The following is a 14,567-nucleotide window of genomic DNA, read 5'->3' on the forward strand; positions in this document are numbered from 1 at the left end:
AAAATTCATCAATCAAAGAATTAGGATAAGAGATTAGCACCAACAAAATATGGCCAACTAAAAGGAGTTAAATTTACAATGTTATAAACATAGACAAACTTAAAACTTGTTTACTCAACTAACCTCAAACAACTAAGCCTCATCATCTCTTGTGAGATAACTCCTTCATCTCTGACCACAGCCCGCATCCAAAGCTCCATAATTCTTTGAAAGCAGATTCATATAAGTAGTAAAATTCCACCACCTACAAAAACAGTGTTAACACAATCTCTCTAAACCAGATTCAGAAACAAACAGGATCAGGTGATGACCTCGCCGTAGGCAATGTACGATTCACACTGTCGTCTAAGGCAATTCAATTCGAACCGATCAGCTGTTGCAAGAATCTTGAGCGCGAACGAATTCGAACTAGCAATAGCCTCTATATCTCGTTTGTGAACCACTTGATTATATATAAACCAGAGGACAGCCTGCAAAATATGAAATGCAGAGTATAATAAGTGTACACTCGTGGCTGTTGTAACTCAAATCAAAATGAAGTGAATACCTCAAACACATTAGTATTCACATCTGAAACGACAATGTACTCGGATTGGGATTGGGAAAACGAAAGAAGATTAGGGCACCGCGCTGTTATCACAGCCTCATCGGCATAGTATCTTCGATCTCCCACTTGGAAAACTAGGCAGCGCGCCAGTGGAGGGCCGGCCTTGGACGGTTGATCGACAAAAACACCTAAGGTTGCTCTGATTGTGATAGAATCATCTCTCACGTACTCACTAGATTCGATATGGAAGTCGATCTCCCCATACTGTTTCCCAGCCTCTATAGTGACAACACGCTTATAAACTTTTCTGTCATCAAAGCAAGAATATCCAGCATAACCACCAACACCCTCTCGATCCAAAACCTCGAGAGCAGCAACGAGCTGCACGCTCGTTGCACTCTCGTTCTTGATAAGTAACGACACTAGGCTACGGTAGTGCGAAGATATGTCCTTCCCTTCAGGATAGAAATGTAGTCTAAATCTGTGGCCTCCTACAACAAAAGGCCTACTCTGAATCCAGTTACCCATTCCAATTCCTTCATATGCTGAGTAATTCCTCACCACAAACATGTAAGATTTCTTTTCCATCAATTTCACTCTGGTTTGCCCCTTTTCCATGATAGAAAAGCTTTGCATACGGCGTCGTTTTTCCTCTTGAAGCACCAAGGAGAAAACCTTGCTTAGAGGTGGCAGAGGTTCCGATTCCTCGTAGATGAGTCGCGAACGTAGCTCGGAATAGGAGTCGTTGAGCCCCATCAGAAACTGGATAACACACTCTTGCTGCTGAAAATCGGACGCAATCGGCTGAAATTCCAGCAATTCATCCCAACATGCTCGGAATTTGTCGTGGTACGAATGTACATCCATGGATCCTTGCTTTAAATTCGCGAGCTGTCGCTTTAATCGGTAAATGCAAGCTGCCGCGTTACTGTGTGAGAAGCGTTTATGGAGATCCTTCCATATCTGAGCGGCGGATTCGAGGTGGAGCAAACTCGATCGTATCTCTGGATCGACCGAATTCCGGAGCCAGGAAACCGCTATGCTGTTGCACCGCATCCAATAGTTGTAACTAGGATCGAGCGTATCTGGTTTCGGGGTGGATCCGTCGATAAAACCTAGCTTGTTCTTGGCGGTGAGAGCCGTGAGCATACAGCGGCTCCAATCGTCGTAATTTGCACCGATCAGAAGATCGGTAACGAGTATTAAACCAGGTGAATCGCCGTCGTGGACGTAGAATGGACCGCTGACGTCTTCCAAAAAATTGACTCCTCTTGAATCCTCGTCTCTTTTCATTTCAATGCATGAAGAAATTTACAAAAATCGATTGCACGGACATTTTTTTGATCGATGAAGAAACAGGATTGAGCTTTGACGAAGAAAACAGAGAGGATTGAAGAGTTTAGAACGGAAAAGGGAGAAACTGTATTTCCTCATGATGAACAAACAGAATTTTGAACGATTTAAGGTCGGAGTAGATGACAATAATACTCCATCGATTCGTATTCTTTTTCGAGACAATGCAAGCTAAATAGTACTCCCTCCGTCCTGGCTAAGATGACACATTTTTTGGCCTACACGAGATTTTAAGAGTTATTGGTTAATGTTTTAATTAGGGAGAGAAAATGTGGACGTAAGTATTAAAATAGAGAGAGAAAGATGAATATTTTAACCATAGTGAAAAAAAGTGGTTGGATGTATTAATTGAAGAGAGAAAGTTTTCAAAAAAAGAAATATTTCATCTTATTTTAAACAAACTAAAAAGGAAAATATGTCATCTTAAATGAGACGGAGAATCAGTAAATCTTTTGGAGATGATTTGTTATTCTATTTAGCTATCTTCTTATTTTATCTTCTTTTAACTTGTCACCACTTTCAAACTCATGACAAAAAAATCATATAACTTTTACCACTTTCAAACTCGTGACAAAAAAAATGTCTCCCACATAGGTAGTATATATTGTGGGGGGAGAGGACAAACTAATAATGCTTATTCTTACTAAATTATCTTTATATTCATGCAACAACTTTAACTAAAAAATAAAAATTGCTAGGCTACAAAATTGGTTATTTTAACATATTCTTCCCGCCAAAACTTTCAAACGGGTAACACTATTCTTTAAACTTAAAATTCTAGATTTTACATGAATTCTTGAATAAATCTTGTTGATACCAATTTCCCACGAGCCAGGCAGAATCATTTGGAACTACCACTTGTTTCCAAACTTGATAAAATGTTGTCTAAATCTTGAAAATACGGCCAGCTCGATCGGTTTTGTTTATCGCTCTTGCTTTCCTGTTCAAAACGGATCAGATGTGAGAGTCGAAATTAGTCACAGAAACATAGGATACATGAGACATCTATCGAGGAAGTAAGAGATGTACGCATGCGTAAATTAGGAAACGAACCTCGTATTTTTGAACAAGGGATGTCCAGAGAGATTTACATTGTCCGGGGCTTCTACTGACTCCATCTGCCAACAAATTTGACGATATCTCTTCCCAGAGAGCCATCCGTCCTTTCTGAACTTGGAATCGATTATGAAGCTCCCCGCGCACTTTAATCAGCTTCTTGATCTCTTCGGGTCTCCACTTGTTCCTTTTCACAGTCTTAGATGATTTAGCACGCTGGTCTGGCAAGCCAGGGTCAACTTCACTACGTTCGTCTTCGCCTTTTTCTTTGACTTCTGCTGCTGGAAGCAATTCGCCATTAGGTTCAGCTTGAACTGGCTCTGATGAGGATACAAATGGCTTCCAAAAGTTGTCTGATTCATCGGTTTTTGGTGCTCTATCTGGCAATCGAGAATTTGAAGCAGCTATTTCACCTCGAACCTCATCAAAATCCTGATCTGCAAAATCAGCCATTAAATCTTAAGAAATGTACAGACAGGACTCCAAACAGATATAAATACTATGTGATGACAAACAACCAGCCAAATCGCAGAGAGTCGTCTTAGAAAACTAACCTTCTAATTCTTGTACTGATGTACTTTTTTCAAATGCAAAGTCATTGCCATCTTCCTCTCGCCTAGCAATTGGTTGTTTTCTCTTCTCGTGTCTATCGATTGCTTTTCGCGATGCTGAGAACTCAGGATTGATATGGGCCTTTCCAGATAGTTTTTCGTTGATTTCATCAGCAACCACTCCAACTGGATTCTCAATAGCAATTGCTATCACTTCCGGTCTTTTGCTACTGTACTTCCTCACCATTTTTCTCAAAACTTCCGACACTATTCTTTCCATATGAGCTAGAGGGCAACTCACTGGGCAGCTCGACAGAACAGCATGTGCAGCCTTATGAAGTGCATCCAAAAGCTTCCCTTTATCTAGCCATAAGCATCGCGTTGTAATTCTAATTTTTCCTTTTAATGTCTTCTCAACCGAACCATCTGGACGCATAATTTCCATGCTGCATTGATAGGCGAGGCTGTAATCATGAGTTCAAAAGGCAAAGACCAGTACAGGCAGGATTTCTGGATGACATACCTGACAACTATAATGCCATCCGATGCAATTCTCATTCTCTCATCGATACATAGTTCAGTTGCTGTGCCAAATGCTTTGTCACCATCGCTGTACATCAACTGGTGTTCAAATACAATAAGTAGGATATTTATTAGCTATCTACAGGTTGTGATATGCCCTCATCTAGATATATGTATGAAAGAGAGAACAGATGAGAAGTTCCCTTAACCTGCAGATTTTCTTTACCAAGGGCAATGAACCCATTTGATAGAACTCTTCTATTTCTCAGATGTGACACCCCTAGCATCTCCCCATTCTTTATAACCTGAAATCGAACGGGGAGTTACATAATTAACGCCATGTGAAGCAAGAATTCAGTGTTCCATTTTATCAAAACATCTGTGGAAGATGGACATGAAAACATGAGAGATGGACCTCCGTAACTAGTGTCTTAATCAAGATTAAGAATGAAACTTACAGGAAATATCAAATTAAATGGAAGCCAGATTAGAATTTAAACTGAAATTAATTACTTACAGTAGTATGACGAACCCCAGTTGATCTTCCTAGCAACTCATGCTCTTTCAAGAATAAGAGCTCTCCATGAATAGGCAGGAAGTGTTGAGGTTTAACAATTTTTAGCACTTCATCCTTACAAAAAGAATACGGTAAAACTTCATTTTATGAATCCAACCAGCTAATTATGGGGACATGAAAAGTGACAACAGCATCATTTACAAATTATGTCAAGGAAATAGCAGTATCTAAAAATGCCAGAGAGATTAGTAGGCTATTTAAGTGACGTCATTAATAATGTGTGCGGTAAAAGATCCACTTGGAAATGTGCAAAACATGATGGATGGGAATAAATAAACCCCCTTCAGCATTCACACCAAGGTAAAAGGCACACTTTTAAATATTTTAATCATTAGAACAATCTAAAGCTAAAACCGTCAGTGATGGTAACAAGAATTTGTATGCAGCGAACACAATAAGATCTATGAGCTGAATGATTGCTTCTGAACTTAGAAGGTTCGGCATATAGAACCCAACCTTACATCATCACTGTGTGAACTAGCACATTACAAGGATTTTCTAAAGCAGTCAAATGTCTTACCAGTTCTTCACGATGGGCGTGACCAGATGTATGCAGCAGTTCATTCTTCCCCATAACTATTTGTGGTCCAATTTCTGCAAGGCGATTCATCATTTTCATGACTCTTGTCTCATTGCCTGGGATTACCTATAATATAGAAGTTATAAGCAGTCCGTATGAAACTACTCAAAAAATGAGTCAGATATAGAATTAGGAATACAAATACTTAGAGAGCCCATAAATCCCCCTGAAATGAAAGATCTGGATGCATTTGTGAACAATGATGGGAAAAGTTTTAATTCAAAGAACATACAACAATTTAGTTTAGAGTCTTCACTGCAAGGATAAGGAGCATGTAAGATGGAATTCGGGGAGCACTTCAATAGGAAAATTAACCCACTGGCTAATTTTTACCACAAAACTAGGCTTCCAAGATCAAGAGGCTTGTTTCGGAAATGCTTAGTTTCAATATATGAGGTATCGGTTCACATACAGTAACAGAAACATTCCAATTGTCTTGAAGGACATGTAAAATATAATTTCAAAGAAATAATTTTGGATATTTAGGAACTTTTAAGATCAGAGGATGTGCTTTCGCTTCCATGAATTCAGTAAATAAAACCAACTAGAGCTCTAGCATCCTGCACAAGCATAGTTTTGCTTCCTTTCTTATCATATGATGAGGAATTGAGATTTTCTAGTGCAAATGTAGCCATATGCAGAGTTTTAACATCACAGTAATGAATAAAATCTCAATAGAAGACTTTCTTATACTAGTATGTTATTTATGACAACAGTGAATGGCAAGATCTCTAAAGACCAAGAATTTCACAATTAGTCTTAAATCTAACAGAATATCTTTTACCTTAGCAGAATATAAGATTAAATCTTCTTTGTTCAACTTGAGGGAATGGCTACTTCCATGAGAGGCAAGATTCAGTGCTGCACGTGGTTCTGCCTGACAGAGTTGGAGATTAATTCATAAACTAGACATTCTACAATCAAACATTAACAGAAAAGGCTGGAGTGGCCTACTTGAGAACCAGTGGTGACAATTAGCAAGTCTTTTGGGGCATAAGCATCAATATCTTCTACTTTCACCTGTTCACTAAAACTTTATCAGAAAGTTCACAAAAGTACAGTACTTATAACAAGTGCAATATAGGGGAATAATCAAAGGTATGATTGACATTCTGCTTTGATATTTGATAATTACACGTGAAAGCTACTAATCAAATTTCCATCAGTGTACAAATAAAGCAAGGATATGGCAGCTGTTTATTTTATTCAAGATATAATTTACAAAAGTTTTTAAAAGGCTAACATTCAACACAGGGTGAGGTGTTGGGAGGATCTCTGGAAGATGGAGTCCTATTTCTCCAAGTTGTTTCGATTGATGTATCACATTTTTTCATTCCATCATCAACTCATGGCTTCTATTTTCCAACTCTCCTATTCAAACTTGTTGGAGTCTGAGAGATTCTGATTGTACGTCCTACTATTTATAGCTAACAAGAGCGCTATGACAAACACATGGACATGGTTCCAATGCAACTAAAGATTGTCTGAAGAAAGACTAAATTGTAGCGAGTGCAGTTTGAAAACGCAAGACATTACCAGAGTTGAAGGATCAATGGGTGCCTTTCCATCTTTCCACGCAGCATCAAGGTAAGTCCTCAAGGACATACCAACAAATACCTAAATTATGAATGCCAAAAATTGCCAAAGCAATTTCTTTCTCAGATAATTTTGACAGTAAATTCTGAGTGAAAAAATAGGGAAAAATAGATGTAGCGTACCAGCTTCCGCCCAGTCAGATCAGCTGCAGCTTTTACACTGCCAAGCCGATGAATATTCGAGGCAAATTGAGTGGTGATAACCCTTCCTTTCGCAGCTGATATATGTCTCAATAATGAATCAGCCACGACTGTCTCACTTAGTGTCCTTCCTGGTGAAAGCACATTTGTCGAATCACTCATCATCTACAAAGCAAGAGACAGCAAAAAAAAGATAGCTATTTGAGCCTTTCTGAAGAATGATTCATGAATTTAGTGTATTTACTTTAATAATACAACATTGACAGCATTATTAATTACTATAAAAGGATGTATAAACTCGGAGGGTCTTCAAAGTTTTCCTACTTTATTGCATCGTCTTAGAATTCAAGAATATGTTATGGTCATGAATGAGCAGTGCAAGAATAGATCATACGAAAATTGGGCAATATCTGACACCCTTGAGCATTTTTTGGTTAATCATGATTATAAATCAGTAAACATGACTTTATACTCCGGATAAGATTTACTATTGAGCAGAGATTAACAAAGAAGTTGAACTGCTCACCAAAGTCACTCCTTCCTTTGAAAGTTCTTCCAGTGCTTCACGATCAAAAACATTCCCATCTAATGGCGCCTCATCTATCTGAAATTATTTGTTAATATCAATTATCAAAACACTGAAAAAGTAAAATAGTTATCCACAAAAGCAAATATCCTAAATGAAAGGAAAGATATAAATATGCAAAGTACCTTCCAGTCTCCTGTGTGAAGAATAGTACCATCAGCACATCGGAAAACCAACCCACAGCAATCTGGAATAGAATGTGTCACTCTTATTGGCTCAACTTCGAAAGGCCCAGCAACAAATCTTCTCCGTGTATTGAACACCTTAAGTCTAGATGGGAGAAACATCCCAAACTCCTTTAGACGCTTCTTAATAAGCTGTTTCAAAAAAAAGAAAGGACATGGAATTAATAAGTATCAACAGTTTGTGGTCCTTCCAATACCTCATGTGGATGCATATTGAGATATAGTAGAAATTAGAACTGCTAGATTGAACGAATGATAGGACGAATAAAGAACCGTTAGCATAATCACTACATTTAACAATGCTAGTATTGAATGGATTGAGTAAAAGTGAATCGCAAATGTAAATATCACAAACCTCCATCGTGAAGGATGAAGCAAATATTGGTGTATGAGAATCCAAAGCTGGAATAACCTGAAGGGGGCAAAACCAGTGAAACCATAATACCATGATTCAATAAAAAGCAACATTGTCACGAACTTATAACAAAACTACTAAGGATTTAGAAACTCTCCATAAGTCTCTTACTCTGTATGAATATGCCAGAGTATAAGATGAAGATACATTCATAGGTTGCACTATTGCAGAGTATTGAGTGTCCCCAATATTTAGCAGTTACATAAATTTCCACCAGCCTCAAAGAAGGTTCATATATCAGTTTTTCCCGTGATAAAAAAAATGCTGAAGTAATTTACTAGGACCAGACGTAATTGGTGAGCCCAAGATCAACAAAAATCTCATGGCAAAAATCAATTAACACTAACACCATCCCACTTTGAGAAATGAAGGGCAAAGTAGAGACTTAGTTAAAACAATTTGTTACATAGAAGGAAAGCTATAATTTCAGAGAACCCTGCATTTGAGGACTTCCTCGGGCAGGAAATGTATCATATAACCATCACCAATTCACTATGTCATTTCACTGCTTAGTCAGCAACATTGAAAGTTAACCAGCTTTAGATACCATATTTTAGTGGCAGGAGGAAAGAAAAAACACAAACATCTACACACATCTTAAAAAGAGCTTATCTAGGCTAGTTCAACTTGCATCAAAACTTCAGAGATGATTGCACTTTTAAGTTTTCATGCACTCTATAATTAGCAGGTCTACGCTGTCAATCATGGCATAATATATTGCAAGACGCAGAATTAGAAACTTTACCCAAGGCAACGCACCAATGTGATCTTCATGCCCGTGAGTAATAACTACAGCTTCAATTTTGTGGCTCCATTTTTTGATAAAAGTGGTATCAGGAATAATCTTCTGGATACCAAGTTCGTCATAGCTGAGATGCACATATAGAGCATTATCAAGATTTAAAAATGGACAAAACAGTAGTGATTAGAACAGGATTAAAGGACATTGATGTGTCTAGACTTATAGAGTTTCTGGCGGTTGGACTTAAAATAAAAAGAGTCTTCACAAGGTCATGCGATAAACTAAAATTTTACTAGTTTTTAATGAGATAAGACAGAACAAGATCAAGAATATTTCGAAAAAACCCAACGTATAGATTCTATACACAACAAATACTAACTATTCGCCAAGAAAAACTAGGTCTAAGGAAATAGACTATATGTACGTCCTTGCCAGCTTCCCTGTGGTGTAGCCGTGTAGAAAGTTAAAAAAAAATCTAGTTTCGTTAGAACTTACTCTGGGAACATAATACCAGCATCGATTAGAATATATCTGTCGTAATTCCCCACTAGCATGCAATTCATCCCTATTTCTCCTAAGCCACCAATAGGCAGTACACGTAGAGGCGGTCCATCAGAGCCTTCATAAAATTGCTCCATCTTGCGTTTAACCGAATCCTCCATACTCTTTCCAGCTCCTTCTCTTCTTCCATACCTTCTGTTAGGCACCATAGAACCCCTTGCACCTATAATTCACACACATGAGACACTTCTCGCATTGCTTGGGATCAACATACCTCATTAGTACAACTAAAAAGTAAAAATCTGAGGGAGCAAAGCATAAGTTAGTCGTAGCCATTCGTTCGCGCCAGAATCCCTAGTTCGAACACCGTAGGTAATGATCAATCAATCAATGGCACGTCCAAGAACACACAATACAGTGATAAAATTTTCAAGCCACAATAAACATTAATACATCCACCTTTTCATCCTCATTAAGTATTAACAAGCGTAATAAAAAAAATTAAACTTATAGTTTATCCCCAAATGAAATGGTTAAACAAAGTTCACATTTTTACCGAACTCGACACAGATAAGAGCTAAAACAAAAACACAAAACAGAATAGAATTGTAATGAAGCACACCTTTTACTGAAGGGACGGATACACAGCAGGTAATGAAGCGCCGTCTGGGCTTTGGCTGACACCAAAAGAGCTTGTTCGGACATAGCGAAATTGCGCTCAAAGCCGCCATAATTAACAGTGACACGAGTGTTGACGATAATCTATATGCTATACATAGATTCGGGAGAAGCGGAGATTGAAGCTTAAATTCAAAACCCTGAAGAAAATGTGTGGGCGCGCGAAATGAGTGTGTCGCAGGGTTTAAGGCGGATTGCTCACTTCACTTTGCTATGGTGGCCAAAAAATATCTTTTGCTTATCAACAATAAAGAGAACACCAAAGAGATTAGATTTTAGAAGCGGCACGACACTTTCCTATAACTAAAACGCGACTTTCGTATAACTAAAATGCGACTTCTGTCTAACTAAAATGTGGTACTTGTCTACCTTATAATATTTGATTATTTGAATATATTGTGATTATACAATGGTTATTTTCACTGAATAACTTCCATAACTCTTAGCATTTTTTTATAACTCTTTTTCTTTTTTAGGAACCAAACTCAGTTCGTCGTGTATAAGCAATAGCGTGCTAACCACACATGACATGAGTTGAGAAATGGGAGGGGAGATATAATAAATTGAGCTATTCATATCAAACCAAGTATAGTGGAGTAACAGCCAAACATGATTTACAGTTAACAAAGGTGTAAAAGCCATCTTGCTCTGATCAAAACTTAACAGATATTAACATCCACAAATGAATGCATATACTACCAATCAAGATAGAGAGGAGAATTTCAAGTTATGGAGACATCAGTGCTTTCACTGATGCGGGATCAACGTTTGGTGTCGCCTGAACTTGAGCCGCGTACTGCAAGTTCCAGAGAATGTCCTCAAAAGACGGGCGAGTTGATGACTCGGGAGAAATGCAGTTGCTCGTCAAGGTTATGGCAATGGAAAGTGACTCCTGCGAGCAAGATGCCAGCACGGTCGGATCAACTACTCGCCTCTGCCCGTCCGGGTTGCCAAGATAAGCCTATAAATTGCACAAAACATTTATTCAGATTGCCAAACTCAATAATCAGTAGATATGCTCCAATTCTAAGCCATTCAGGAATTCATTTACCATTTCATTGAGTAGAAACGACTCGTTTCTTGAACGAACAGACGGCCCAACAAGCGACTCAAGTAGTATGATGCCAAAGCTATAAATATCATCCTCCAGGCTCTTCGTCTGCCTGCAAACACAGTTTCGAGTCAAAACCAATGCAACCACAGAAGGGCGAAAAACAACAACGATTGATGGATTTTTATGATTGAGACGCGATATTACCATGATCTCACTGCTCCTTCTTTCTCCTAAAGAAAAATGATCAAGACATAAAACAGTGAGTGATTACAGTGGATTGCAATATCTTCAACCAACTAATACACAGAGTGAGTGTCAAACCTTGTCATTGTCAATATCTTGAGCTACAACAGACAATCCGTAATCACTCAATTTTCCAATCCTATGCTCATCTAGCAAGATGTTGTTGGCCTTCAACCGGTTGCTGTAGAAGCCGGGAATGACTCCAGTATGCAGAAAATGGACCGCCTTGGCAATGCCGATCAATACAGCCAGCCTATCCGACCATTTGAGCACCTTCTCCGGATTCGTTTCTGAGATCGCAATGCAAAGAGAGCGTAATATTAGTTCTGTTTCTGATAGAAGTTGCTAAAAAGATATTTGCGGGCGATCCTCACCAGATAGATGAGCTCGATAGTTGCCATTCGGTACATATTCATAGATGAGGTAGACATTGTTGGCACCAGACACTTCTTTTCCTTCACTCTCGATGCAGTGTCCCAAGAAGCAGACAAGATGAGGATGCCTGAGCTTAGCCAGCAAATCGAGCCTTAGTTTTAGATTCCGGATTGTGTACTTTTTCGACACTACCAGGCAACGTATAGCTGCCAGTGTGCCATTGTCCAGCCTTCCTTTGTACATCTTAGTAGAAAACAAGATATAAAAACTTTCAACATTAGGGACATTTCGTTTCAAATAGTGTTCGATCAATCATGTATTCACAAGAGGAAACTAAGCAAAACAAGTGGCCTATTTATATACAAGTAAAATGATCATCAATACAAGAGGCATTTGTACCTTTCCGGTCGACCCTTTGCCCATCAACGCAGAACTCTCAAAGTTGTTGGTAGAAGCCTTCAACTCGTCTAGAGAGAACGGACGATGAGCTGGTGAGTCTTGCAGGCTTAACTTGCCCGAGACGGAAATATACCCTGTGGAGTAAAATGCAATGCTTTAGAAAGTCTCATGAGGTTCAAACAGTTAAGTTGGGATGGGAGCATACTAGCACTGGTCGGAAACTGCACATTGTATCCAGTGACAGAGTTATCATGAACCGCATTCTGCAGCAAGTGCTGCTCGGACGTCCCATGAGCGCAATACTTCCGGCACAACACAAGAAAAACAACTGCTAGAAGCACCACAACTACACTAATAACACCTATAACCACCCCCACACTCTTTTTCCCTCGTGGTTTCGCCTTCTCTTGGAGAATAGCCGCGCAGTATGTTTCAGAATGCTGCTGATGCTTTGGATCAGTCGCTAAGCAATTCCAACTGACCCGTACGGTTCTATTTTTCTCAACAGAGCTCAAACAAGGCGGCAACGCGCCTCTCAGTCTATTATTGGACATATCAACCAGCTGAAGCTTGCTCCCACAGCTCAAACGCGGTGATAGAATTCCATCCAGCATGTTCGACTCCAAGTTCAGCGAAGCCATATCAGGCAACGAAACGAGCCCCTCTATACCAGCCACCTCAGTTAGAGCATTGAAAGAGAGGTCAAGCTGCTGAAGCTGACTCAATTTTCCATACTGCTTAGGAATTCCACCTGAGAAAGAGTTGTTGCTCAGCACAACCGCGGCAATGCCACTTGGCAGGCTAGGAAGGCCGGAATCCAGCTTGTTGTTGCTCAAATCCAACGAATGCAAGCTCGTTAAACCACTCAAATCCATCAGCTTCCCAGAGATCACATTGTTGGACAGATTGATATCAGTTAATAAAAATGGACTGATCCAATCAGGGAAAGTGGCATTCAAGAAGTTCCCTTCGAGTTTAAGCACTCGAAGAGTGGAAATTCTTGGGAAAGAGACAGGAACAGATCCATACAGAAAGTTCCAACTCAAGTCCAACGATTCGAGAGAATCCAGCCTATAAATCATGGCCGGGATGGGGCCCCAGAGGCCCAACGACACGAGGGTGAGAGCTCTCAAGCTGTTCAATCTCGACAAAGTGGCCACGAGTGAGTCCATGGAGAAGTTCCCAGACAGTGTCTGGGGAGGAGATGGGAATCCATCGAAGCTAGGCGGCCTTGTCTTCGTATCACCGTATATTTTGATCTCAACGACGATGCTGTTTTGGCACGAGATGTTCACTTGTGGAGTGGAGGTGAAGCAGAGATCAATGCCGGGAGTTAGCCAGTGATCTAACTGTTTTGGATACTCTAATTGCTTTCTCAGCTGTTGAAGAACTTGTGTTTGTGAGGATTGGAGCTGGTGTGTCTCCCAAATCAAGAAGCTCCATGATAAACACAGTGACAGAATGAATCTTGAGTATGAAAATGACAGTTTCATGACAAAAACACAGAGAATGCAGAGAAATAGAGCAGAAAGCAGCAAATGAAGTTGCAATCAAAAAGGTCATAAAAATCCAAGAATTCAACAAAATCCACCTAAATAAGTGAAGTGAAAAAAATGAAGGAATTTTGAATTGAGAGTGTTGTATTTGTTGAGGCACGTTTTTTTTTTCTTGTTCTTGAAAATTGGTGGAAGCCAATAATGGAGAGGAATTTTCAGTGATTAATTAAGAAGGTAGAGGTTGATGAAATTTATTGCAGTTACTGTGAAGTTAATGGTGACAGTAGGATATATAGTTGGTGTGTTTTTATTAGATTCTCTATCATATTGACTTATTTTTTTATTTTATTTTTTGTGGTAAAGGAAATCTGCATGTTTCTTCATATATTAATATTATTTTGACCTTGGTTTTTTTTCTTGTGATAATGTTGTGCTTTAGCCTTTTAGAAAGATCCCATGCAAAAAAAGGGATTCAAATTTGATTTCAGTAAAGTGACATGTAAGATTCAAAATAATTATTGCAATATTTTAGTAGTGAACTATGTGGATTTAATCATTTAAATATAAATTTGATAAAATATGAGAGAGATAAAGAGAAAAAATGATTCAGAGTATTTATTAGTGAAAATTGAAATTTACATTATTAAAAATAAAAATGCCTAATTTTATAAATTGTCCAAAATGAAAATGCAAGACCATTAATTATGGATGAACATTTTTTGTGGCAAGATAAATTTGAGCACTGGAAAGGTAACTATTATTGCAAAGTTGGGATAGTCTTTATTGTTGAAGATATATATGCGTCGAATGTTTGATGCATGCATAGCTAGCATACCTTGAAAAGGTATGAATGAAAGGATTAGAAGATTAGAATGTGACTAATTTCCCATACAATTAAATTGTGCATTTATTATGATGTTTGTTGCAACTTGCCACCAATGAGACAAGTTTCTAATCCATAGTAGTATTAT

The 14,567-nt window shown here is 38.7% G+C and overlaps 3 protein-coding genes across 4 annotated transcripts; all 3 read right to left on the minus strand.

Annotated features, from left to right (window-relative positions):
- Window positions 1-58: 58 nt before the first annotated feature.
- On the minus strand, window positions 59-1,972 carry LOC121761418 (BTB/POZ and MATH domain-containing protein 4-like). Its single transcript, XM_042157067.1, has 3 exons — window positions 548-1,972; window positions 312-470; window positions 59-244 (listed from the first exon to the last, which is right to left on the minus strand). Exons 1-3 carry the CDS (start codon window positions 1,838-1,840, stop codon window positions 143-145), a joined length of 1,554 nt encoding a protein of 517 aa, XP_042013001.1. The 5' UTR covers window positions 1,841-1,972; the 3' UTR covers window positions 59-142.
- Window positions 1,973-2,522: 550 nt separating this feature from the next.
- LOC121762708 (ribonuclease J-like) lies at window positions 2,523-10,267 on the minus strand. Of its 2 annotated transcripts, XM_042158668.1 has the most exons (17): window positions 9,974-10,267; window positions 9,346-9,574; window positions 8,854-8,977; window positions 8,049-8,105; window positions 7,634-7,825; window positions 7,449-7,526; window positions 6,905-7,087; window positions 6,723-6,803; window positions 6,141-6,206; window positions 5,971-6,063; window positions 5,127-5,252; window positions 4,547-4,660; window positions 4,239-4,334; window positions 4,031-4,128; window positions 3,511-3,953; window positions 2,954-3,393; window positions 2,523-2,840 (listed from the first exon to the last, which is right to left on the minus strand). In XM_042158668.1, the coding sequence occupies exons 1-17, from the start codon at window positions 10,080-10,082 to the stop codon at window positions 2,742-2,744; spliced, it is 2,628 nt and encodes an 875-aa protein (XP_042014602.1). In that variant the 5' UTR covers window positions 10,083-10,267; the 3' UTR covers window positions 2,523-2,741. The 2 variants fall into 2 exon arrangements, with proteins under 2 accessions (XP_042014602.1, XP_042014603.1); XM_042158669.1 differs by lacking the exon at window positions 9,974-10,267 and having other exon boundaries at window positions 8,868-8,977; window positions 9,346-9,486.
- A 318-nt stretch (window positions 10,268-10,585) lies between these two features.
- LOC121760086 (probable inactive leucine-rich repeat receptor-like protein kinase At3g03770) lies at window positions 10,586-13,799 on the minus strand. The gene is made up of 7 exons (XM_042155691.1): window positions 12,306-13,799; window positions 12,101-12,234; window positions 11,701-11,944; window positions 11,405-11,616; window positions 11,288-11,313; window positions 11,081-11,192; window positions 10,586-10,990 (listed from the first exon to the last, which is right to left on the minus strand). Exons 1-7 carry the CDS (start codon window positions 13,591-13,593, stop codon window positions 10,757-10,759), a joined length of 2,250 nt encoding a protein of 749 aa, XP_042011625.1. The 5' UTR covers window positions 13,594-13,799; the 3' UTR covers window positions 10,586-10,756.
- Window positions 13,800-14,567: the final 768 nt, after the last annotated feature.

The sequence above is a fragment of the Salvia splendens genome, chromosome 13 (assembly GCF_004379255.2).
Source record: "Salvia splendens isolate huo1 chromosome 13, SspV2, whole genome shotgun sequence".
NCBI classification, from domain to species: Eukaryota; Viridiplantae; Streptophyta; class Magnoliopsida; order Lamiales; family Lamiaceae; genus Salvia; species Salvia splendens.

Bases quoted from the DNA above. Each gene is read 5' to 3' on its own strand.
- LOC121760086 (XM_042155691.1), bottom strand. From the start codon at position 13,593: ATGAAACTGTCATTTTCATACTCAAGATTCATTCTGTCACTGTGTTTA. The intron at 11,945-12,100 runs GTACAAATGCCT...TTTTCTACTAAG, and splicing joins GCAAAGGGTCGACCGGAAAG to ATGTACAAAGGAAGGCTGGA. The intron at 11,193-11,287 runs GTAATATCGCGT...CTGTGTTTGCAG, and splicing joins GAAGGAGCAGTGAGATCATG to GCAGACGAAGAGCCTGGAGG.
- LOC121761418 (XM_042157067.1), bottom strand. From the start codon at position 1,840: ATGAAAAGAGACGAGGATTCAAGAGGAGTCAATTTTTTGGAAGACGTC. The intron at 471-547 runs GTATTCACTTCA...CATATTTTGCAG, and splicing joins TGAATACTAATGTGTTTGAG to GCTGTCCTCTGGTTTATATA. The intron at 245-311 runs GTCATCACCTGA...CTGTTTTTGTAG, and splicing joins CGTACATTGCCTACGGCGAG to GTGGTGGAATTTTACTACTT.
- LOC121762708 (XM_042158668.1), bottom strand. From the start codon at position 10,082: ATGGCGGCTTTGAGCGCAATTTCGCTATGTCCGAACAAGCTCTTTTGG. The intron at 5,253-5,970 runs GTAAAAGATATT...TCTATATTATAG, and splicing joins TAATCTTATATTCTGCTAAG to GTAATCCCAGGCAATGAGAC. The intron at 4,129-4,238 runs GTTAAGGGAACT...TTTGAACACCAG, and splicing joins TTGGTAAAGAAAATCTGCAG to TTGATGTACAGCGATGGTGA.